The sequence below is a fragment of the Pseudopipra pipra genome, chromosome 27 (genome assembly GCF_036250125.1).
Source record: "Pseudopipra pipra isolate bDixPip1 chromosome 27, bDixPip1.hap1, whole genome shotgun sequence".
Taxonomy (NCBI): Eukaryota; Metazoa; Chordata; class Aves; order Passeriformes; family Pipridae; genus Pseudopipra; species Pseudopipra pipra.
The window spans coordinates 3,306,457-3,331,142 of NC_087575.1; the positions used below are offsets into that span (position 1 = coordinate 3,306,457).

Consider the following 24,686-nt stretch of genomic DNA (forward strand, 5'->3'; position numbering starts at 1 on the left):
GGGACCACATTCCCAAGCCTCAGGGTGTGGGTCCATGTTCTCTGCTCGCTGGAGAAGTTCTGCTCCCACAGTTCATAACTGTTCCCTTGCCAGAGGTTATCACATCTTTAGATCAGCACTGGGCTTTTGCTTCCAAATTCTTTTCAAGGAGAATGAGCCAGGTCAGCAAAGACTTTTCAACTGCCTCAGCTAACCTAACCCATTTGGAGTAAAATATATTAGGAAGCACTTCCATGTGGAGCTCAGCTGGCAGGTTGGAGCAGGCTTTGGGTTCTGGCAAGGAGGTGAGGTGGATCTCAGCAGGCACAGCTGTGCTGGGAGAGGATGTGTCTACACTGTTGAACCCAGATTTTTAAGGTTCTGCAGTTCAAAAACGATTGAAAACTGCTGCTCTGACTTCTCTGTCTGCAGCAAGGCAGCTCTGAGAGCTCCTAAAGCAGCCAACAGCAATATCAGTGCTTTGTGTCCAAGGTCACGGCCAGGAGATTCTGTACTTTTCCAAATGATTCTGTTGGCTCTGGTTCTTTCAGACTGGAAATGGCTTGGCCAGAATTGGAAGGTTTTTGCTTGCAGAGCTCTGCAGTGTTCAGTGGAGGCTGGTCTGGGCAGGCAGGTGTGAGTTCACAGCTGCCTGTCTGTGCTGTGAGAAGAGGGGAACTTCCAAACTTGCCTGAAAGCTGCTGAGGGGCTGCTGGGCCGTTGTAAACCCCTCAAACCTTCCAAACCTCATCCCTTTTCTGATGCAATTCATACACTTTTACCCTTGGCTGCACCTTTGATTTTCGGCGGGAGCTTTGCTCAGGTCTGAACATCAGTAGCTGAGAAAACTCCAGGGGACCACGAGGCCCATGAGCTAAGCTGCTTTGTCTTTCTGTTCTTTCTCCGTTTCTTTTTTTGTTTTGTTTTGTTCCAAAGCAAACGGAAAGATTCGGAGCCCCGGACAAAGTGCCTCCTGAACAACGCTGAAATCGCCCCCCACCACCCCAAGGACCCCGTGGAGATGAGGCGCATCAACTTCCAGACTCCAGGTAACCCTGGCTGCTAACTGGGAAGGCAGGAATGGAGCACCTGCCCCTTCCTTAACCCCTTCCTGCCTGGCTGAAGGCTGCAGCAGCACTGCCTGGAGACCCAGTGCTACCCTGGGGTGCAGCCAAGGGACCCTGAGCCTTGTCTGTGCTGAGTGGGATTGCTGAGAGACACCTTTGCTGGGAGCCTCAAGGACCTTGCACAGGCTCTTCCCGGTGCTGGCAAGGTGGGAAGAGGGGTTTTCCTGGATTCCCAGGTGAATTGGTGCATTCTGGGCTGAGGACACAGCTGCGAGAGCTGTGGCTGTGCCAGATGTGCCAGAGCACCCTGTGCTCCACCCTGGGAGCTCCCGGGGTGGTGAGGTGGAGCACTGCAGGCTGCCCAGCACCCAGAGCTCCAGCCACATCTGGAATTGGTGCTTTCTGGTGCCAGGCCTGCCTGTGGGCTGTGCAGGGGAAAGGGGAAAGGTGGCTGGTTGCTTGGCGCAGACAGGGCAGCATCTCCTTGCTTGGTGCAGATGCTGTCATGAAATCCCAGAATGGTTTGGGTTGGGGAGGGACCTTAAAGTTCATCCAGTTCCACCCCCCTGCTGTGGACAGGGACACCTTCCACTAGACCAGGTTGCTCCAAGTCCTGTCCAACCTGGCCTTGGACAATGGATGGAGCAGCCACAGCAGCTCAGGACAGCCTGTCACTGGGAGCGGCTGTGGGGCGAGTGGATAACAGCACTGAATTCCTGGGCAGGGAGGTTCCCTGCACCCTCCTTCCCACACACACGTGTCCCCATGTCCATGCATGTCCCAGCTGCCTGCATGGCACCTCTGCAAAGCCCCCACTGACACGGCCCAGGCACAGCCTCACGCAGATGGACACTGGGCAAGCCAACCAGCGCCTGCCCACACCTCTGCCTCCGAGTTCCTGGTGCTTGAGGATTTGGAAGGGAGTTTATTGTGCTTTTTGGGGGCTGGCTGTTGTTTTCAGTTCGTTTGTATTTTTATTTTGCTGGTTTGTGCTCGTTAATAATGTTTCTGTAGCTCCTGTTTGCCCTTCCCATCCCAGTCCTGTCCTTAGCGTTGTCCGAGTTTCCTTAGGGTGAGGTTGGCAGTAGGTACCCAGGGGGCAGGGATCTATGGAACAGCACTGAGCTGAGGGCTTCACATCAAAATGAGTTAGGAAGAACCCACTGGGATCGGCCCAAGCTTAGGAATGTTGCTCAGTGGGTTCAGTGCAGCCTGCAGGGACCGAGTGCAAAGCAGTTCAGCACAGGTAGGTCCCTAAATCAGCTCTTAGTGCTGCTCTTGCAGTGGAGTCTGAAGGTGTCTGAGTGTCCCCAGCTGCAGCCCAGCAGCAGTTTGCACTTGTCTGGGCACAATGTTATCCTGGGTGCACACAGGAGCTCCCTTTGGGAGCATTCCATGGGCTTCTGGGTGCTCCAGGTGGAGGTGAGGGACCCAAGAGAAAGAGCTGCACTCCCCCAGGTGAAAAACCCATTGCTGAGGCAAAAATAAAGAGAAAAGTTTGTGGTCTCGCTTGGTCTTGGTGCCAAGAAGCAGCTGGAAGTGCTGGTTCATGTGTTTCCCTGACTGAGAATTCCCCCCTGTCCCACAGGACAGCAGAGTCAGCTCGGGGTGCTTCCATCAGGTAATGGCATTGATGCATGAGTGAGCCAGTCTTCTGTTGACCCCACTGGTTTGGTCATGCTGTGCCTCTGAGGCACAGAGGGGCTGAGAGGTTTGTGAAAGGGAGCTGAGACATGCAAACCTGCATCAGGGCTCTGCAGATCCCAAAGGCACTGCCTGTGTCCAGTCTGGCTGTAGGAAGATGCTGCCATTTCCTTTCCAAGTTTGCCTGGCCATGGAGTTGACCTGGCTGGTTTATTCTACTCTGTAATTTGTAAAGCAGTCAAATGTTTTAAAGGATTTGGGAGAGTTGATCACCTGCCTCCCACAGAACTTTGCAAACCGTTGGGTGAAAATGGAAATGGGTGGAAAAATCAGCTTGGAGTGTGTTGGTGGTGATGGAGAGACAGTGGTGCAGTTTGCAGGGGAAGACTCCACAGGTGCTGTCTGAATTAAAGGCCTTTAAATTCAAAATATTGTGGTTCAGAAGGGGCTTGTAGGCTCTTCTGCAGCCAGGTGACCCCAGGTAGAACCTCCATTGTGCCCCCAGCAGTGAAAGAGAGGGGGGACGTGGGAATGGGAACATGCAGCTCAGAGAGGGGAAATCATAGCACCTCTTAGATATCCTGTCCTAGCCTAATCAGCACAAGGAATACCTTTCTTTTCCTCTTTAGATTTATGTTGGTTTTTGGTTTTTTTTTAATTAGCATGAAATTTTTACAAAAGTGTATCTTTTATTTATTTATTTTTTACTGTTTTCTGCAGATTCTGGTCTGAGCAGCCCTCTCAGTGACCCTGAGTTTGACTTGGAAAGTTAGTTCCTGTGTGTTTTTGTTCCTGTTGGTTTCATTTTTCCCCCCTCTCCCATTATTATTTTCTCTTCTGTCGCTTTCCTTTCCGATTCTCGTTCTGTTCCTGTTACTATATTTTGATTTTTTTTGCCGAATTCTCCGTGTCCCTGCCGTGTTTGCCCATCTCATCCCTTTTCTGTGCCATCTGTTTGTCTGAACTGCGCTTCCAGTTTTACAGTATCCCAGATCAGGCCTCTGGCAGGACAAGGGGGGCAGCAGGAGATCAGAGCCCGTGGCAGCACCGCTGTCCGTGCTCCGGTGTCTCTCTGCTGTCCCAGGAGAAGGACTTGGCTCCCCAGGCTGCCTTTACCCCCTTGTGGAAGATGTTTCATTGCTGAAGCCCTGCTCCATGTCCCTTGTTCTCGTTCCTGGGCACACTGTGAGTGTGGGGTGTGTGTGTGCTTTGCTGTTTGTAACGCAGGCAAAGGGAAACGGGAGCCACAGCTGATGATCCCTCCCTCTGGAAAGAGCCACACAGGCACCTTCTCATGTCAGACGAGGAAAAAAGGGCCGTTTCCCATCTGTGGCAGGTGTCTTTTCCTTGGCACTGACTTGTTCCAGGAACACAAAGAGCAGAGGCCACTCCACGGGCCTCCACCCCCCTGGTTTCACAGAGTGCCATCCAGCCACGGTGACTTTGTGGGATAAATGGGCTCTGGCCCGTGGAACAGATGTTAGGGTGACGTTTCTGGCTGGTGCACAAAGAATCAAGTCTTTTGTGATAAGATTAGAGAGATTCAAGTGATTGAAATGTTAGATGAGACTGGCTCGGAAAGACTTCATCCCATTAGGAGCCAAGATCCCAGCCTTGCTGGGTGGTTTGGGCTGGATTTTTTTTAGGGCTTTTTTTTAATACTGGGCAGGGAAGTAGATGTGAGGTTTCAGCTGGAGAGTCACAGATGCTGCTTGTGCTCAGAGATGCGAGAGCTGGGATGTTTTCCTGAATAATTCAGTCCAAATATTGGTCTCTCTGGTATGGAATACTCCTGTCACTATTGTCCCAGTTTGCTGCCACCCTCCTCTCAACCCCATTATTGTAACAGGGGGGTTGTGTGTGTTTTCCTGGCTCCCACTGCCACCCTGGCTGAGTTCCCTGCAGTAGCCCAGAGGCCACTGAGCAGAGGAACCTGTGAGCCATTTCCCTTCATACCTTAAAATGAGTTATTAAATTAAAGCAAAGAGCAGCTGCTCAGCTGACACAGCAGCAGGGCTGGTGCCACTGGAAGTGCTTCTGCCTCATTTAATACTAAACTCCTGGATCTTAATGGAGCCCCCATGCACTTGGCATTTTGACCAGGGAAGTGTTTATCACTGCAGAGGTTTCTGGTCTCCTTTTATTCTAAAAAAGCCCTAGAAATCAATCCCACAAGGAGATTCTGTCCTTAACAGCAGCAAAACAAGGCAAGTTCCCATATGCTCCCAGCCAGTGCCAGTGCACAGGAGGTTGGAGGGGAAGCAGGATGTTCCCCAGCAAAGGGCAGGGTTGATTTTCAGGAGCTGGTCACACTGAAGATTTTTTTTTTCTGGAGCTTTTATGAAGGAAACTTGTGAAATTCCTTCAAGAGGAATGTGACTCCTCGTTCCAGATTGGCACAGTGGGCCTTTCCCATGCAGGCCTCTGGCTCAGAGGGAATAACACATGTTGCTCCAGGACTCCTGAGCCAAGGAGAGTCTGAGGTTTTTTCTTGCTCATTATTAGTGGGGCTTCTGAGCGTTTATTTTTTCCTTTTAACCTCTGTGTCCATTACTTGGGACTTCATGCTGTGTTTCTCAGCACATAATCTCTGGCTTTTTGGAGTCAGGAGGTGGCAGCTGGGCTGGGAGCTGCCTGGGGGAAGGAGTCAGTGACTCCCAGGGATCTGGAAAAAGCTGATGGAGGTGCCAGGAGTTGCTCTGGGTAGGGTTTGGCTTTGCCCTGAGGCTCCAGCTCAAGGTGTGTTCATTGCCCTCCTCAGCCCTCACTTCCAGGGGCAGAAGGACTGACCCTGAGGGAAGTTTTGATGGTGTTAAACTGGTTTGATGGTCTCTGATCTGGAGCAGCTCAGCCAGGTTGGCCTTCCAGTCCTACACAAATGTAGAGAGGACCAGCTCCTCCCAACTCCCCCAGTCCACATCGGTGCTGTGGTACTGGGATGGACTGGACAGCAGCCTCCCTCCATTCAGGTGGAGAAATCCTTCTCCAGGTGCAGTGGGACAGCACAGCAAGAGATGAACTGAGAGCTTTTCCTCCAGGAGAAACTTCCTGCCCTGACCCCCAGCAGACTAAAATGGAGCCAGTGCAGCCTCCAGAGCACTTTGGGTTATTTTTGTGAGCTTTTTTTGGTCTATTTTCAGCCAGATTTCCTTGTACTGAAAGCAGATGTCCCATTAGCTTAGGAGAAACCTGTCCAGGTATGACAGACTCGTCCCGTGCCCAGGCCTGGGGGAGGCAGCACCTCTCCCAAATCACTGTAAAACTGAGGATGTCATGCTTGCTTTGCCATCTCTGTGCTGAGTTTTCAGAGTATCTGACCATGCTGCTGCCACCGCCGCTGCTTTGTCACCCACCAACACCCACGGGGCTCGAAATTCTCCCTGGCTTCCATCTCTTCCTCACTCCTGTCCTTCTCATCGGGGGCACTGCCCAGGGCTTCTCAGCATGCTGCTCTCCCAGGCCACCCAGAGCAGGACTGGCTGGCAGACAGCATGGGAAGCCTTTGGAAAAACATAATCCGATGCAGATGAGCAGAGCACGGAGCGCTTTTCCACCTGGATTTGTAGCGTAGCTGTCTGAGATGATAGGAAGGGAGGGATCCCTGCTCTTCCCAGAGCTCCAGCTGCCCCTTTCAGGACTGAGAACCGAGTCAGCTGTGGCTGCTCACCCCGTGGGTGGCTGAGATGTGCCCCAGTCTGACCAGTCTGACTGAGCAGGACCCCCAGTATGGCTCAGAGCCTTTTCTCAGGGGATCCAGTGTGTTCCTTGGCAGCTCTGGCTGCCTCAATACCAGCACACCCAAGCGCTGGGGAGGGTTGCAGGGGCAGCAGGTGACCCAGGTCAGGAGGCATCAGGCTCTGCAGCAAATTGTTCCCATGCCCCTGGCTGAGAAGGGGCCGGAGGATCTCCTGCCTCTCCATCCCGGAAGGTAACGACATTCCCAGCAGAGCCTGGGTGGGGTTGGCACAGCCTGACCTGGTGGGAGGGAGGGCTGTGCTGTTGAGGGAACATCATCCACGAGCCGTGGGTGGGGAGAGGAGCCGGCGCTTGGCGTTCCCGTGCCCGGCTGCACTCTGGGAATGGGGGAGGCCAGACCTCAGGCTGAGAACTTCCAGAGCCGATGTTGTGCCAAGGACAACTCAAGAGTCCTTGAGGTTGGAAAAAGACCTTAAAGATCATCCAGTCCAATTCCTGAAAAGCCTCCCCTGCCTCCCCACATCTGCATATTCCCATCCCCTGCCCCACATCTCCATGGTTGGCTGGATCCTGCCCCTTCCCCCCTTTTCTGTTGGAGTTGGTTCCTGATCCCGGCGGGTGCTGTGCCATTTGCTGCGTAGGTTCCTCTGGCAGCGTTTGCTCATTCCAAGTCCACTATTGGAATTGCTAACACGCATCTGCTCTTTGGATTTTCCTTTTTGTTTTGCTCTGATTTACACATTGAAAATGGGGCCATCATGGGAACACTCTCATTTTACTGTTTTTTTTTTATTTCCTTGATATTTTCTTTTTTTTTTTTTTTTTTTTACTTCCAAGGACACAATTTCGAGCCCTGAATTCTTCTCTTCTAACCTCCCTACTTTCATTGCAGATCTTACATTGTAATTTATTTTCTTTTCTTGTTTCTTCTTTCTTATAAAATGCGCAACGGTTGTGAATTTTAGTTATTATTAAACGAGATTCTTTTCCTGCTGTCTTGTCTTTTAGGTATGCTCAGCCACCCACCCATCCCCGTTTCCGAGCTGGCTGAACACACAGAGCATCTCAAAGCTAATGATAACCTGAAATTATCCCAAGAGTATGAGGTATGAGCAAGAGTGAGTGCTGTGCATGGGTTTGCAGAGCCAGGAATTAGGGAATTCAGGCAGGCCCTCATCCAAATAAACATTGCTTAGTTTATTTGGATCTGGTTAGTTGAAATTTAAAAGTTATTTATGATTAGAAGTTAATTACTTAGTGCTTCGCTGGGTTCAATTCCAGGTCATAAAAAGAAAGAGGTTTGGTTCATGAGCTGCTCCTGCCCAGGGAGCAGGGGCTGAGCTCCCTTGGAGAAGGGGGATGCAGCTCTGGAAGGTGACTATGGGATGGGATGGGATGGGATGGGATGGGATGGGATGGGATGGGATGGGGAGCTGTCCTGGGTCTTCCTGTGTTTGGAGAGGACCAAGCCAAGGAATGTGACACCCAGTTTCAGGCAGCTGAGACGAGCAGGGAGTCCTTCACAGCTGAGCTAAAGCTGGGAAAACAGGGGGATTTGCACCCTCCTTGTGCAGAGGCAGAGCTGGGTGCTGTGGGGCCCTCAGGGTGTGGGAGGCTTCCAGTGCAGAGGGAACACAGGATCATAGAATTCCAGAATGGGTTGGGTTGGAAGGGACCTTAAAGCCCATCCAGTGCCACCCCCTGCCATGGGCAGGACACCTTTCCCTATCCCAGATTGCTCCAAGTCCAGTCCAACCTGGCCTTGGACACTTCCAGGGATGGGGCAGCCACAGCTTCTCTGGGCAACCTGTGCCAGACCTCCCCACCCTCACAGGGAGAAATTTGTCCCAAATCTCTTCTAAACCTACTCTCAGTTTAAAGCCATTTCCCCTTGTTTTTCCACTCCGTGCCCTTGTAAAAAATGTCTCTCCACTGTTGGTTTTGTTGTTGAAAGACATAAAACGCCCTGATATTTTTAGCCTAATAACTAGTCTAGGCTGCCTAGGTCTGTTTGCAGGGGATATTTTCCAAACAAAGGGATGCTTTCTCCCTGCTCCTGAATTCCAGACATCAGCCCGTGGGAAGCAGCGCCGTGCTCTCAGCTCTGCACCCCCGGGGCAGGGGGTTGCATGTTGGAGAAGGCCTATTTTGCCCTGCTGGGCTCTCTCCCCCCCGCGTTGGGGTGGCACGGGGTGGGCAGCAGCAGCCCGTTAATGTGCTCCATCCAGATTCCAGAGGCTGATTTGCATAATGCCATATCCCAAGTGCCCTGGCTCCGCGCCAGCCCAACCTCCTCCAGTGGGAGAGCCAGAGCTGAACAAACATCGCTAATGAAGTGAAGGCGAGGCATGATTAGAGGGATGGAGAGCAAACAGACACATTACAATAGTATAAATACCCATTAGTTAGGAATTCTCCGCAGCGAGAGCGCGCGGGGGAGGGGTTTGGAGGAGGGTTTTTCGGGTGGTTTTGGACCAGCGCTGCCACCACGGGGCCCGGGGAGCTCCAGGGTGGGCACAGACAGGGAGGGCAGAGGGTGCCAGGCAAGAGTCAACCCCTGCCAGCTCAGAGGGATGGATCTGAGACCCTCTCCTGGCAGGGAGAGGGAGAGCAGACAGCAGGAAACAGCTCGACACGCTCCTGCCAGGCCTCCAATTGAGGCAAACCCCAAGGGCTCTGCAAAATGATGAAGGAATTAAGCCCTTGTTTTATTTAATTCTCTGGCTGAGGATTTAGAGGTAAACGTAATTAACCTAATTTCCATATCTGGGACAGCTGGACTTTAGAGAGAGGGAAAAAAAAACCTACCCACCAAACCTGGCATAAATCACTAGGACAGGCAGAGGGGATTTTTCTCTCCAGTGCATTTCATTGTTTATTCCTTCATCCCTTCTAGGAAAACTCCGTGTTGATTGAATGTCTTAGGGCTGGAGTCCTTACCCTTGCTCTGTGCTGGGAGATGCACTCCTTGCTCTGTGAGCAGGAAGCTGCCTCCTGCCAGGCTCCTGGGGGGTTTTCTCCACCCTTTGAACTGGGACACCTTTGGGGCTGAGTCCTTGTGGTCCCAAGTATTGCTGTCCCTGCTCCATACAGAGCAGCCTGGTCCCTTCCTTTTGCCCATGAATGATTTTTGATCACAGAATCACAGACTTGTTTGGGTTGGAAGGGACCTTAAACCCATCTCATCCCACCCCCCTGCCATGGGCAGGGACACCTTCCACTAGATCAAGTGTCCAACCTGGCCTTGGACACTTCCAGGGATGGGGCAGCCACAGCTTCTCTGGGCAACCTGTGCCAGGGCCTCACCCCCCCCCACAGGGAGGAATTTCTTCCCAATTTCCAATTTAAATCTACCCTCCTTCAGCTTAAGGCCATTCCCCTTGTCCTATCTCTACGAGCCCTTGTGAAAAGTCCCTCTCCATCCTTCTTGGAAGCCCCTGTTTCCCCTGATGGTTCATATCCCATTTTTACACATGGTCATAAACCTTGTCCTGGCTTAAATATCTTCTTCCCCAGGTATTAGCACTCACCAAGACACTGGTACATTCCTGCCCTCCTAATCATGGTGTAGTTTAACCATGCACAGATTTGGCCTCTTGATCACTCCCTAAATCCCCTGATGTGCTCGTTCCTGTTATCTCCCAGTTCCCAGCATTTATTGGGGTTGGTAACATGGGGCTGTGACTAACCCAGTGCAGCCCGGAATTGCACTGATGCTTTTGCCACGAGGTTGCATCAAGCCAGAGGGGGAATTACCTCAGATATGCCTCTCTGGGTGGCCAAGGGAGATGGAACAGGAGCTATGGCACCAGGGCTTTTCCACAGCAAAGCTGGGGGGAACAAACAGTGATCGCTGCACTCCTCAGCGAGATCTCCAGAGCCACGATGTCCCACGTGGAACAAGGGACTCAGAGCTTGATTCGCTGCTTTGCTCTTCACTGACTCTTCCATTTTCTTTCCCAATTCCTCCAGTCCATTGATCCTGGCCAGCAGTTCACCTGGGAGCACTCCAACCTCGAAGTGAACAAGCCCAAGAACCGCTACGCGAACGTGATCGCCTACGACCACTCGCGCGTCATCCTGCTGCCCATCGAAGGTAAGGAGCCTCCCCTGGAGCATCCCTGCTCCCACCAGGTAGTGCTGGGGTGGAGTTGCTGCAGGGAAGCACATCTCACATGCTCTTCTCTGGTCTCTATTTATATTCTTCTCTTAACATCTCCCTGGGAGTTTAGCGAGCAGGAGATACCCCTGTAAACCAAACGTTTGTTAAGTCCCGGTGACTGACATATTCCCTGGAGCTGCAATCCCTCATTTCAAGGGCTGGTTTATCAAGGAACTGTCTTCCCTTTGCTTGGAGATGCCTGTTTGATACGTCTGTGACTAACAGGAAGAATTCAGACCACATAATGCTTTAGAGAGAGCAGGGGATGGGGTGGTGGGTGGCAGGGAATGCGGAGCGTGGCTGTACAGGGATGAATGAGAGGTAACACAGGGCTAATTGTACAAATGTGAGTGGCAGCAGCAGCACAGGCAGAGAGATCACTTGATATGCAGCTCTTGCTGCAGCCCTGGCCCCTAAAAGGCTCGGGATAAGAAGGGGTGAGCGTGAGCCTTGTGGGTCATAAATTGTTTCCTGAGCCGCTCCTGTGAGCGATGGTGCAGTCAGAAAATTTACATTAAATTTCACAACTCATGGCTCTTGACAGAGCTGCTCCCGTGCACGCCAGGATAAAAGGGGCTTGAGATGGAGCTGAACAGGGCACCTGCTTGGGCTGCTGCTGCTGAGATAAAGCTGGAGTTTCACGGGCTCGGGCCGTGGCTGCGCCGCGGGGATAAAGCGTTCGAGGCCAGTCTTGCGTTGCCAGGAGCTGATCATCGGAGCAGAGAGGATGTGGGATGTCCTGGTAACTGCCTGGTGAATGGAGAGGTTAATTCAGGCACCTTTGTGAGCAGGGAATTGTTGGAATAATCTCCCTCTGCCGTGGTATTTCCGAGGGACATGGAGAAGGGGAAGAGCTGGTCCTGAGGCAGCAGCAGAGTGTGGTGACTTGCCAGAAAACTGCACGAATCTGCATTAGTCTGGTCTGCTGTTAGAGGGCTTTAAGTGTTTCTCCTTGTGAAGCTGACTGTGTTCTGGCTTGGTTTAATTCTGAGATTAATATTGTATGAGCCAAGGAAAGCAGAGGCTTTAAAAAGTTGCCTTGTCATTCAAGGGAAAAGAGAAGAACACAAGTGTAGGAGTGAAGGACACTTGGGCTGGTCTTGGATCACGGGGTTGGATGCAGGCAGCAGTCCCAGCTCTGCCCAGGGGCTCTGTGAGGGACCAGTGGTGCAAATATGATGGACCAAGGTTGAATTTTCAAGCATCTGAGAGGTTCTGACATGCCTTGGCTGGTGTGCTCCTTCCTACCAGGCTCTCGGGGCTGGAAGATGAAAGGAGCTGGAGGAATCAATTCTTGCTTTCTCTTTGTTTTAAATCTGGATTTGTCAAGGCTGCAGAACGTCACCAGCTGCTTCGTCAGGAAGAAGTAGCAGCTTTAACTGTGTGACTCCTCTGAAGCTGGGCCTGTCACACAGCAGAGCATTGAAGGAGCTTGTGGCCACCCATCTTAAATCACACAGTGGACCCGAGGGGGCTGGAGAGGAGATTAATTCCTGAAGCTCTGCCTTGATCACATTCCTGCCTCCCTTCCCTCCTGAAACTTCAGACTGGGAGGGAATGGGGGCAGGGAACCCTCCAGAAATTTAATCAAAAGCCCTATCTCCCAGCAGCTGAAATGCTGAGTGCCCTTGAGGACTGGCAGGCGGTCCCTGGGTTTGCACCTCGCCAGCAGCACCGGTGCCTTTTGCTGCGGCCCAGTTTTGTGTTGGTGCTGCTCCCCAGCCTTGGCTCCCCTCGAGACAGGAGGGAAGGGCTCTGCACCGAGTTAATCACGGCTCAGCAGATCCTGCCAGCCTTGCCAGCCACTCGGCTGGAATTAGGAACGGGCCAAACCACCCCCCAGCTCCGTGCCAGGCGCAGCTCTCTGGAGCTGAACCTGAGCAGCACTGCTTGCCAGGGTCCATTTTAACTTCAGAGCAGCTTTCTCCTACTGTGTCCCAATCACCCTCTTCACTCTGGCAGTGCCTCCTGCTCATCCCAAACCCTCAAGCAAGGACCCAGGCGAGCAGCTGTAACTCAATAGCCTGTAACTCATGCGAGTAGAAAAAAAAAACCCACTCCTAAAAATGACAACGGGCAATTTACAGTGAGTCAAAGCCTGTAATTTCAAATCCTTCACTGTCTGAATCAAGCCTGGTTTTATTCCTTGCTCTGTCCAGCTGCCTGCTATTGAGTTATGGACCACACAGTCATCGACCAGGTGCATTTGGTGCCTGGGCTCGGGGCGTGCTGGGACAAGGACTTGGGTTTGTCCTGTTGGAGGCCATTGCAGCAGGAGCCCTGGGCCAGGACCTTGCTCCTGTTGGCCACAGCAGCAGTAGAAAGCCCATGATTTCAAGGCTTGATATTCAATCTCTTTAATATCTTTTGCAAGGAGTTGCTTGTCTCCCTGCAATGCAGGAGCTCGAGCTGGAAAAAACACACCAAGAGCCCGTTTCTCCCAGCTCTGATTCTGAGCCACCAAGCCAAGAAGGTGCTCCTGCAGGGGAATTCTCTCTAACAACATCCCTGCAAAGATTTCATGCTTCCAGCTGTATGAAGTCCCGTGCAGTTCCCTGATTTTCTTGGTTTCACCCAGGAATTGTGGGCAGTGATTACATCAACGCCAACTACATCGATGGCTACAGGAAGCAGAACGCCTACATTGCCACTCAGGGGCCTCTGCCAGAGACCTTTGGAGACTTCTGGAGGATGGTGTGGGAGCAGCGTTCAGCTACTATTGTTATGATGACTAAGCTGGAGGAGAAATCACGGGTAAGATGCATGAGAGGGATGACTGGTTAGTCATAATCCTGGGGGATTGGAGGGGAAAGTTGGGGAACAGCAAATCCCTTTGATGTGCAGCCAGTGGGGGATTTCTGCCTGCTTTGCCAGCACCCTGAAAGTTCATTGCTTTTTAAAAAACAAACCATCCACCCTGGAAAGCTGCAGCCTCCTTTGCAACTCCAGGAGAAGATCCCGTTGCCTGCTCCGTAGTTCTGTCTCGGAGTTAATCGTGTGGCAAGTTTCACATCAGTTCTCTTGTTTAACAAGCCCAAGTACATTCCCTCTAATCTTCAGGATCATTCCAGTCTGTTGTCCATGGGATTGATGTGGCATCAAAGCTTGTGCTTAGTTCAGTGGGAGCTTTTCCTCCTGGGTCTGTCCCTGTCCTGGTGCTCTGTAAAGACATTTTTTGTGCCTCCTCTTCCCTTCACCACCCGTAACCATCAGGGCAGTTTGGGATTGAGCTTCCCCAGCAGCGAAGGGTTTGTCCCAGCACTGAGCCATCCCTCCTGTCTTCCAGATAAAGTGTGACCAGTACTGGCCAGGCCGAGGCACGGACACCTACGGGATGATCCAGGTGACGCTGCTGGACACCATCGAGCTGGCCACGTTCTGCGTCCGAACGTTCTCCCTTCACAAGGTGAGCTTGCTCCTGCTCCTGTTCTTCCCTGGAGGTGGGCTGTGGCACACTCCTCGCACACCCTACGGGCAGGTGGGGGGGTGCAGGTACCCCCCTGACCCCTGGTGCTCCTCTGTCCCTGCAGAACGGCTCCAGTGAGAAGCGGGAGGTGCGGCAGTTCCAGTTCACGGCGTGGCCCGACCACGGTGTTCCCGAGTATCCCACCCCCTTCCTGGCTTTCCTGAGACGGGTGAAAACCTGCAACCCCCCCGACGCCGGTCCCATCGTGGTGCACTGCAGGTACCAGTTCCCTTCACCTGGCTCTTGCACAGGGCCACCTGCGAGGGAGGCAGAAGTTTGGGAGGGTGTGGATTTGCTCCTGGCAAGAGCGTCCTGGGAGGATTCCCAGGCAGCATCTGAGGAGGATACCTGGGGATTCCATTGAGCAAATCATTTCCCGAGATGGTGAGGGGTGTAGTTGGCAACAAACCACCCAGATCAAGTGTCCAAGGCCAGGTTGGACAGGGCTTGGAGCAACCTGGTCTAGTGTCAAGTGTTCCTGCCCAGGGCAGGGGGTGGAACAGGAGGAGCTTTAAGGTCCCTTCCAACCTAAACCATTCTGGGGTTTGATGGTCTTGTTAAGCAGTGGGAGGTGCCTGGTGCTGTCCTGGTGTCTGGTTCTGCGTGATGGGGTTGTTTGAGGTCACAGTGGGAAAGGAGGAGGATCAGGTGTGACCTCTGAGCTGTGTGGGGTGCTGGGGAGGCAGAGCTGCCTCAGCTGTCCAAGGCAGAGCTGGCAGTGATTGACAGGGGGTTTCTGAGCACTGCAGCCACTGTGATAATGCCAAGCTGAAGGCAGGTAGAATTCCCTAATTCAATTTACAACCCAATGAAGCCTCAGTGCAGATAAATCCCTGTGTTCCTCAGGAGGATGTGGAGGAGCCTGCGGGTTCCTCAGCACTCAGGGAAGCTCTGAGTTGTGCAGGCTGCTGGGGAAGCTAATCCTGCCTCTGCTAGAGGATGCCACTCAGTCTTTGTGAGTGGGCAACTTATCACTGCCCTTGCAGATGGCAATTGTTGTGCACCTCCGAAAATGAATAAAGAGGAGCTGTCAGTTCACAACCAGCTCCCAGATCAGCTGCTAAATTCTTGCCAAAGCTCCAGTCACCTGCTTGGTTCAGGTGTTAGGCAGTCTAATTAACAGAGATCAAGGGGGCTCCATGAAGAAAGGGGCAGCACTGGAATGGTAAAAGGAAGCCCTTTATTAGCAGTGGCACAGTCACAGGGCACTGAGCCCTGCTGGGGTGCAAATGCTGTTACACACAGGTCTGATGTTACCCCGATGCACAAAAACGTTTAGGAAGAGAGGTGACGTGTGTTACTCGTTACCACACCAGTGCTTTCTCAGCTGCTCAGAGATCTGAGTGATTAAAGAGGCTTTTTCAGCCTTTACATCGTGCCAGCCCTTTGCTCAAGCCTCGAGCCCCAGCTCGAGCTGGCACAGCTGTGTGTGCCCAGGGTGTCACAGACGAGGAGCCACGGGCAGAGCAGTGTGGAGGGGCAGAGGCACCTCACCAGAGGCAGCTTGTCCTCTGGCAGCCTGTCCTTGGGTGACATAAAAGCTGAGTTTGGGAAGTGTTGGCCACACTGAGCTGCTCAAAGCAAACCTCTGCATGTCACAAACTCCTTGGGGCTGAGCCCAAGTGCTGCTGTGTGGGGCAGAGGGGCTTCTCCATCCTCTGCTCTGTCCCAGCAGCCCCTCCCTGCTGGTGTGGCAGCACTGGCCTGAGCAGAGCTCAGGTAAATGGGGTTTTAGGTTCCAGTGCAGGCTTTCCTGGCCTCAGTGCAGCACTGTGCTCACACACCAGAGTGACACAGAGCAGTGGTGACTTTGGTGTCACCACTGTCCTCTCCAAACCCTCCAACACGGTGTTTCTAAACTGGATCAAGAGCAGCACATGGAGGTGACTGGGCAGGGACTCTCCCAGCACCAGTTCCAGCCATCAAGTTCCTTTAGTTCAACAAAAATCATCCTGTGGCTGAACCCACACCCACAGAATCTCCTGAGTTGGAAGGGACCCACAAGGATCGTCAAGTCCAACTCCTGGCCCTGCACAGGAAAGCCCCAAACCCCCACCACTCTTGGCTGGTTGGCCAGGATTTCCTTTGCCTCAGCCCATCACCAGCTGTTTGCCAGGGCTGTGGTTCCTTCCTAATCACCAAATGTGTTTGCTGGTCGCCCTCTGCCTCGTGCATCTGCTTGTACCCTGCGTTTGTGGCAGTGGGAAGATCCTTGCTCATGGGTGGGGTGACCTTCTGATATGGTTTGAAGCTGGCTCCCTGCCAAGTCCCCAAACCTCACCACAAAACTCCCCCCAAGCAAGGTAGAAAACGAAAAAAAACCAAGAGAACCGAAAGGAGAGACACACAGCTAAAGCAATATATATAAATATATTTCCACTTATATTACAGTTATATACAATTGAAATATATATACAATTTCAAAAGGGAAAGGGAAGGGGGGAAGGGAAAAAGGAACACAAACAAAATAAAATATACACGATCAATAGACCAAGATCTAGCAGCTAAAAGAATTAGCAAAAGAATATCTCACTACTCTCCTTGGGACAACAGAAAGTAGTGCTGGAACAACCTCTGTCTCCCAGGGTTGGCAAGGCCTTACCAGGCCTCATTCCCCAGCACGACAGACTCAACAGCAGGGAAACCCACACCCTCAGAGCCAAGGGAAGGAAAGAGAGTGAAGGCCTTTCCTCCTTTCTTCTTATACCCCGGCTTACATAAAAATCATAGGGGATACCGGGTAAATCTGGGCACTTCCTTGGTTACAAACTGGTCACCGAGGAAGGCCCAGACCAAACTACCACCCCTTCTGAGCGGCAGAACAATCCACCCCTCCATCCCTCCCCTCTCGTCCCCAGCGCGGGCGTCGGGCGGACCGGCTGCTTCATCGTGATCGATGCCATGCTGGAGAGGATCAAACATGAGAAGACGGTGGACATTTACGGGCACGTCACCCTCATGAGGTCCCAGCGCAACTACATGGTGCAGACGGAGGACCAGTACAGCTTCATCCACGATGCCTTGCTCGAGGCCGTCGCCTGCGGCAACACCGAGGTCCCCGCTCGGAACCTCTACAGCTACATCCAGAAACTGGCCCAGATCGAAGCCAGGGAGCACGTGACGGGCATGGAGCTGGAGTTCAAGGTAAGGGGTGCTGGCTGGGGGCAGCAGTGGCTGGGGAGGGCTCAGTATTCCCCACTGGCACTCGGGCAGAGCAGACACGGAACCTTTATGGGGCTGATGGGAACTTTCTGGTTCCATGTTAGAGGTAATTACTTTCCTGAGCTGAGCTGCTGCAGTTCCCGGGGGAGAGCTGCCTGTCACTGCCGGAGGCTCCTCTGGTCATTTCCAATCGAGATTGAATTTGCTCCCTCTTAAATTGTGGTTTTTTCAACCGGTTGGGTTTTTTATTATTATTCTAAAAGTTTCGCTTGAGGGAAAGGGCTCAGACTCTGTCCCCACCCCTCCCAAAAAAAAAAACCCACAAGAGGTGGTGGAACAGGGAGGGGCAGTTAAGAGGGCTGGCACGGGGGTCAGGAGAAGAGCAAGGCTGAGGGGATGGTTGTGCTCTCTGCCCTCAGCGCCTGGCCAACTCCAAAGCCCACACCTCCCGCTTCATCAGCGCCAACCTCCCCTGCAACAAGTTCAAGAACCGCCTTGTGAACATCATGCCCTACGAGACCACCCGGGTGTGCCTGCAGCCCATCCGGGGCGTGGAGGGCTCCGACTACATCAACGCCAGCTTCATCGACGGCTACAGGTACCTCCTGCCCCGGGGTGTCCTCTGATGGGCTGTCTGAGCCCTTGGGATGGGGCTGGACTGGGGTTTAACACTTGGTCTGTTCTGTGTCATCACAGCAGTGCCACAGGTAAATTCCCACCCCCCTCCAAATCCAGCCTGCTGATCCAGCTTTTTCCCCCCCTGTGGTCTTAAATTACTGATCCCCCGAAGCAACTGAGCCCTTCTCCAGCTGCAGGTCCTAAACACAGAGTGGCAGTGAGGGGTTTTGCCTCTGGGAGGTTTCTAAGTGTGGATTAGTCTTTTCATTACATTTGTGATCCGGGGCAGTTTCATTATGTTTGCAATGCTGAGAGCTGCCCCAGGCAGCACAGCCCTGTGCTCCAGCCCTCCAGGGCTGGGTTTGGAGCCCAAACTGAGGCAACAAAGCAGCCCCATGTGCAGGTTCCCTCACGTGCTGGCCCAGGCTGTGGCACCAGGGTTAGGGCAGCTCCATGGCTGGTGATTGGATTCTTGATGCTCAGAAAACGTGGATTCTAGTTCATGGAATCAATCCCAGAATAGTTTGGGTTGGAAGAGACCTTAAAGATCATCCTGTTTCACCCCCTGCCATGGGCAGGGACACCTTCCACTATCCCAAGTTGCTCCAAACCCCGTCCAACCTGGCCTTGAACACTTCCAGGGATGAGGAGTCCACAACCTCTCCAGTTCCAGGGGAGGAACCCCTCCAGTTCCTGGTTCCAGGAACCTCCTTGCTAGTTCCAGTTCCTCCACAACCTCTCCAGTTCCTAGTTCCAGGAATCCAGAATCAAGCATGTTACACCCTTTCCCTTGTAGGGCACCATGGTGGAGTGAGCTCAGTTTACCCCTTGGAAATGATATTTAGGGAAAGCTTCACCACAGGCTCTTTTTTTTTGACCATTAGCACCAAAGACACCCACAGCCCTTTCGACCTCGCGCTGTTCCAGTTCTTCCCCAGCCTTTCCATGCATTTCCCAAAGCTCCTGCCCGGGCAGTTCAGCCACCTCTTGACCCTCTCCTTGCTCTGGGCTCTCCCCCAGGCAGCAGAAGGCCTACATTGCCACCCAGGGGCCGCTGGCAGAGACCACCGAGGATTTCTGGCGGATGCTGTGGGAAAACAACTCCACCATCGTCGTGATGCTGACGAAGCTTCGCGAGATGGGGCGGGTGAGTGGGGGCCGGGGGGGTGCAGGGTTGGGGACAGTCCTGCAGGACAAGGGCTAACAGGGACCTGTCTTGGCCCCGGGCAGGAAAAGTGCCATCAGTACTGGCCCGCGGAGCGCTCAGCACGGTACCAGTACTTCGTCGTGGATCCCATGGCAGAGTACAACATGCCCCAGTACATCCTGCGGGAATTCAAGGTCACGGATGCCAGGGTGAGTGCTGGGATGGGGCAGCCTGAACCCCTGCAGTGGGGGAGGGGGCTGGCACAAAACACGGGGTTCGGTGGGTTCGACTCCTTAAAGAAAGGCTGAGGTGAAAATGCTTTCCCTGGGAAAGTCTGGGATCATCAAGGGAGGAGAAATTATAGAATACCCTGGTTGGAAGGGACCCACAAGGATCATTGAGTCCAACTCCTGGCCCTGCACAGGACAAGGTGGGGGTCAGCCTCTTTTCCCAGGGAACCAGTGGCAGGATGAAAGGAAAACAGCCTGAAGCTGCACCAGGGGAGGCTCAGGTTGGAAATCAGGAGGAATTTCTTCATGGAAAAAGTGGTCAGGCACTGGAAGGAGCTGCCCAGGGAGGTGGTGGAGTCCCCATCCCTGGAGGTGTCCAAGGAAGGAATGGATGTGGCACTCGGTGCTCTGGGCTGGGGGACAAGGTGGGAATCAGTCACAGCTTGGACTCAATGACCTTGGAGGTCTTTTCCAACCTCAGTGATCCTGTGACAACCCCAAGAATCCCACTGTGTGCCCGAGAGCTCAGCTGTGATGAGGAGCAGAACACACACACACAGACACACAGACACAGATTGTGCTTGACTATTTGTTCTCACAAATTGAAAGTGGTTTCTCCGCTCTCCCACAGTCGTGAGTCACTTTGTTAGAGGCGTGCCCGGCTTTTGGCTTTGCTTGAGATGAAAGCAGAAAATATTTCCCCCAAAAAACTAATAAAAACCTTGCAAAGAATTCTCTGTACCCTACAGAAAATGTGCACTTGTCTGGCTGTCATTCATGTTCAAAGGAACACATTCACTCCAATAATCTTCGATTTGCTGTCGGATTTCTCATCCAAAGGAACATTTCAATACCTCCTCAAATTTGTTTAGCAAATGTAACCCTCCCTCTCACAAGCAGAGCCGTTGCTTTTGAGGTTGTCAAGAGTATTCCAGAACCTGATAATTCAATTTGCAAGGTTGAGAAGGAGGATGCCTCATCAGTCCTCGTAGAACAAGATTTATCTTCCTGTCAGCTGTAATTCTGACACTGTGGCAACGCTTTGTGAAGATTGATAGAGAGGCCATCACCTCACCTTGAATGTTCCCTCGCTGAAGACTCCATCTGTGCTGTCTGCAGTGGTCAGAGCTTTCAGCACCTGCCAGGATATGGATCTGTGCTGACAGGCCGACTCTGGGAATGTCAACTGCAACATAAGCAGCTTCATCATGGTGGATCTGGATAATAAATACGGGTGCACTTGGCTAGAACACAGACTTGGCTCAACTTCTTGTGCCCTTTAACAAACTAGCAAGGAATTTTTTTTTTTTTATTATTTTTTTTTTGCCTTTTCTGTTTGTTCTCCCAACTCCAGGATGTTTTAAAACTATTCCTGTTTTCTCCCCCAGGACGGTCAGTCACGGACTGTTCGGCAGTTCCAGTTCACTGACTGGCCAGAACAAGGTGTGCCAAAATCAGGAGAAGGTTTTATCGACTTCATTGGACAGGTACACAAGACCAAGGAGCAGTTTGGCCAGGATGGCCCCATCTCTGTCCACTGCAGGTAGGCAGGTGCAAATGGGAACACCTCGTTCATCTGGGGATGCAAAAGGAATTAAAATCCAGATATCTTCCCCCCCTTTCCCACCCCATCCTTGCAGGCAGATTTCTCGGGGGTGTCAGGGCCAGACACTTGTTTCTGCCACCCAGATTCATTTCCCTTCAGCCCTGGGCACTGCCCACAAGGCTTTTGAGCCTTTGTATATAGAGGAGAGGTATGAAATGCTGGTACTCTGGAGGAGATGGGAACTTTAGTGTTACGTATATAATGTATGTAACATATTTAATATTTAACCTGCAAAATCAGATATATTTTTTTACCACTTTCAGCCCAGTTCTGCACCACTAATGCTTGCTGACAGCAAGAATCTTTTACCTCCCTACCCCTGGGCAGGAGAGGACGATCCATTCTTCAAAATATTTAATTTTAATATTACACGTTACTAATAATGTTCCCACTGAAGGCTGTTTACCACTACCCAAAGCTTTTAATTTTTTTTTTATTATTATTTCACCTTCTCAAACGTTTTTTTTTGGGTCACACTCTGGCTATATCTGGATATTTATCCTGGAGGACTGACCCTCCACTTCCACCACGTTCCCAAGACACAGCTGAACCCTACCCCGACCTCGGGGTTTACAAGAGCATTTGAACATTGTACCATACAATTCCCTGGGTTTTCTCTGCCATTCCTGCAGCGCTGGCGTGGGCAGGACCGGAGTGTTCATCACCCTGAGCATCGTCCTGGAGCGGATGCGCTACGAGGGGGTTGTAGATATTTTCCAGACTGTAAAGATGCTGCGAACACAACGACCTGCGATGGTGCAAACAGAGGTGAGCGGGGTGGGGACCCTGCCCTGGGCTGCCCTGGCCAAGCCCAGAGTGCTTCCTGCCTTTGGAATCATGGAATGGCTTGGGTTGGGAGGGACCTCAGAGCCCATCCCATGTGCAGGGACACCTTCCCCTAGGCCACGTTGTTCCGAGCCCTGTCCAGCTGTTACCAAACAGCTCCTGATTTTAAACTTAATAAATGCAAATTCCTATTGCTCTAAAGTCTCTTAAAGATTTTCCTCCCAGCCTGGCAGCCTCAGTTCTTATCTCATCCCCACCTCTGGGGTGTGGGGGGACTCACCTGCCCCCAAGCACAGCCCACCCTGGCTGTGGGGAGATGGTTGGTGCCTGAGAGACTCAGACAGAAAGGGCAGGGCTGGGCTGGGCTTTCCTCTCCCAGGAGAATCAGGGAGGTTCCTGCTCAGCTTTGTGCTGTCTGGAAAGCAGGACAGGGACCCCAAGGAGCCATTTCCCACCTCTGAAGCCGGTTCTCTTTGCTCTTGGCAGGATGAATACCAGTTCTGTTACCAGGCAGCTCTGGAGTATCTGGGAAGTTTTGATCACTATGCAACATAAAAAGCCATCGTTGTGCAGACTCTACCAACCACTTCAGTCCTGGAAGGCCTCTTCTGACCCAGGAGGAGCGCTTGAACTTACAAAACTGACTCAGAAGAAGTACCTTTTCATCTGGACAATGCATCGGGGAGCAGGGGGGAGGATTGGAAGGAACAGCCCTTCGGGAACTCCATGGTGTAACCTGGCCCGCCCAGAGGCAGCTCGGGAGGTGCTTGAGGGGCTGCTTGAAGTGGTGAAACTGCTCTTGTTACCTCAAGTGGTGTTCGCTGTGGAGGACGTGTGGACGTGGTGAAAACAGATCCAAAAGCTAAAAAAACACGCCTTGGGAAACGTTTCTGCTGGAGAAGGGAAGGAAAAACAAAAAAAAAACAACAACAAAACGACTTTGGTTACATCATTAGAGTTCAGTTTATTTACTAATATAGTTGGCAGTCTTTAAAGGAAGTCACTTGCAGAATTGAAGGTGTTCTGTGAAAGAAAAGGAACTTAAATCTCAACACTTGGGCAAACTTAGGGTCAGGAGTTCTTCTAGCTGGAGTCTTAATAACCTCAGCATCAGCACTGGGAGGATTCTGGGCTTGCAGGCACCTTGCAAACAGCACCCACGGAATGCCCCTGCCACACCAGAGGTTTTATAGCTCACATTTTGAATACTTGGAACATTCCTCATTTCTTCTAATTCCAAAATTTATTTTTTAGGATATTTAAAAGGATAGAGAAAGAGAAATATCAAACCCCAGAGCTGGCTGTGTGGGGTGGCCCCCTCCCCTGGCACAGTGGGGGGACCTGGGCTGGGGTCACTGACTGCTGGCTCTGGTCCCCTTTCCAGCACATCTGGCTTTCCTTGGAGCAGGATGGGACACCCCAGGAAGAAAGGCAGCCCCTTCCCCAGGCTCTTTGCACATTCACACCCCCCCATTCCTGCTGTGAGCAGTTGTGCCCCCCCCCTCAGTTCCTGCTGGGAGCATCCCCCTGCCAGGAGCCCCAGAAACGCCCTCAAAGGAATTTATTTCCAATAAATTTATTTCCAGTATCCAAGTGGTTCTTGCTGCCAGCCCCTCACCTCTGGGAGCCATGTGGAGCTACTCTCAGGACTATCCCAGTACCACATCACAGCTCCCACTCCCACCTTGGCACAGCTCCCAGTCCCACACTGTCCCCTGGCACAGCTCCCAACGTGCCCCAGCTGTAAAAGAACTGGGAAAGATCCAGGAAGGTGCATCCAATGGCAAATACTGTGAGTGGCTTTCTTTAAAGTATCGATGTAACTGTAACAAGTGACATTACCTTTTTTTTTTTTTTAAATAGTGTATTTTTTCCTTTTTTTTTTTTAAAAAAAAAGACAAAGAATATCAGTCAATGAATTTAAAAGAAAAAATTTGCTTATTTGTTCATATTATGTTCAAAGACAGTCTATTTTTTCACTGTAGAAATGTTACGTGTAATGGCTGTGATATATAAAAAAATGCAGTGCAAATTGCTACTTCTACATATTGCTTTTCTACCATTTAAAAGGTTTAACTTGCTCATGTAAGAACAAAATGTCCTTTCTGGATTTTTTTTTTTTTTTTTTTTTTATTATTTTTATGGATTCCTTTGTTTCCAGTCACAGACATATCCCAGGGAAGGGGGGGAGAGCAGCAGGTCTAAGAGGTGGTGGCAGTGCCAATTCCCTCCCCTTCAGCTGTGGCCACACAGGGCCAGGGCTGAACTGGGAGATTCAGCAGCACCAGTGGCTTTATGAGGACTGGTGAGACTTTCTTTTGGAGCCTTGACACCCATCAGGGGTTTGAACATCACAGGTGCATTGCCCAGGTCTCTGTCTGTGTGCTGGGTGTAGCTGAAATGCTCTTCCAGGAGTTTTCCTGCACAGAGGACAGGATTCCTGGGAAAACACCCACTGCCTGGAGCTCTGCTGGCCTCTGACTTTTCCCTTATTTTTTTTTTTTATTTTTATAGAAGGGGTAATCATGGCCATCAAGTGCTGCCCAGAAACCCCCACACAACCCATTTCCTGTCTTTAACCCAAAAAAAAAAAAAAAAAGAAAAAGAAAAAAAAAAAGAACCGACTGAAAGGCTTCTTCGAGATTTTACTTATTTGTGTGAAAGTTGCCCAAATTTCTAAGTATGTTGCAGCAAAATCTTACTGGACAAGTTTGGGGGAGGGGGGGGAGGTTTTTTTCTTTGTATGAGAGCAAAGTGCTGTTGCTTTCACACTGTTATTTCAAACTGAAACAGTAAAGTGGTTTTCATACCACGGTGTATGTAGATATATTGACTTTGTATTAAAGGAAGATTGTCTGAAGCCTGGCTGCAGCCCCTTGTGTTGGGGGGAGAGGGCAGGGAATGAAGCAGCTGCTCTGTGCAACCCAACCAGCCTGGAATCCTCCCTGCTGGTGCCCAGGGCCAGGTAACAGGTTGCTCTCCCTCTGCTCTGCTTCTGCTCCTGCTAAAAATAGGCCCCTGTACGAGCCAAACATGTGGCTGCAAAGAAACAGGCTCATTTGGGAGCTTTGGGCCAAGCAGTGCAGTGACACAGGCACCAGTTTGCTGCTGGTTTGGTGATGG

At 51.7% G+C, this 24,686-nt stretch overlaps 1 protein-coding gene across 19 annotated transcripts in view; it reads left to right on the forward strand.

The window, feature by feature from the left end:
- The window catches only part of PTPRS (protein tyrosine phosphatase receptor type S), a 166,377-nt gene extending 141,954 nt beyond the window's left edge, over positions 1-24,423 (forward strand). For 11 of the 19 annotated variants that reach the window (XM_064636953.1, XM_064636952.1, XM_064636955.1 and 8 more), the window contains 14 exons: positions 916-1,028; positions 3,411-3,458; positions 7,395-7,492; positions 10,359-10,482; positions 13,127-13,302; positions 13,835-13,954; positions 14,079-14,233; positions 16,873-17,158; positions 17,596-17,774; positions 18,815-18,941; positions 19,025-19,150; positions 20,560-20,714; positions 21,410-21,545; positions 22,050-24,423. In XM_064636953.1, the coding sequence (XP_064493023.1) occupies positions 916-1,028; positions 3,411-3,458; positions 7,395-7,492; positions 10,359-10,482; positions 13,127-13,302; positions 13,835-13,954; positions 14,079-14,233; positions 16,873-17,158; positions 17,596-17,774; positions 18,815-18,941; positions 19,025-19,150; positions 20,560-20,714; positions 21,410-21,545; positions 22,050-22,118 (1,912 nt within the window). In that variant the 3' untranslated portion in view covers positions 22,119-24,423. The remainder of the gene's footprint in view (positions 1-915; positions 1,029-3,410; positions 3,459-7,394; positions 7,493-10,358; positions 10,483-13,126; positions 13,303-13,834; positions 13,955-14,078; positions 14,234-16,872; positions 17,159-17,595; positions 17,775-18,814; positions 18,942-19,024; positions 19,151-20,559; positions 20,715-21,409; positions 21,546-22,049) is intronic. The other 8 variants (XM_064636958.1, XM_064636960.1, XM_064636961.1 and 5 more) reach the window with 1 other exon arrangement.
- The last annotated feature ends 263 nt before the right edge of the window (positions 24,424-24,686 follow it).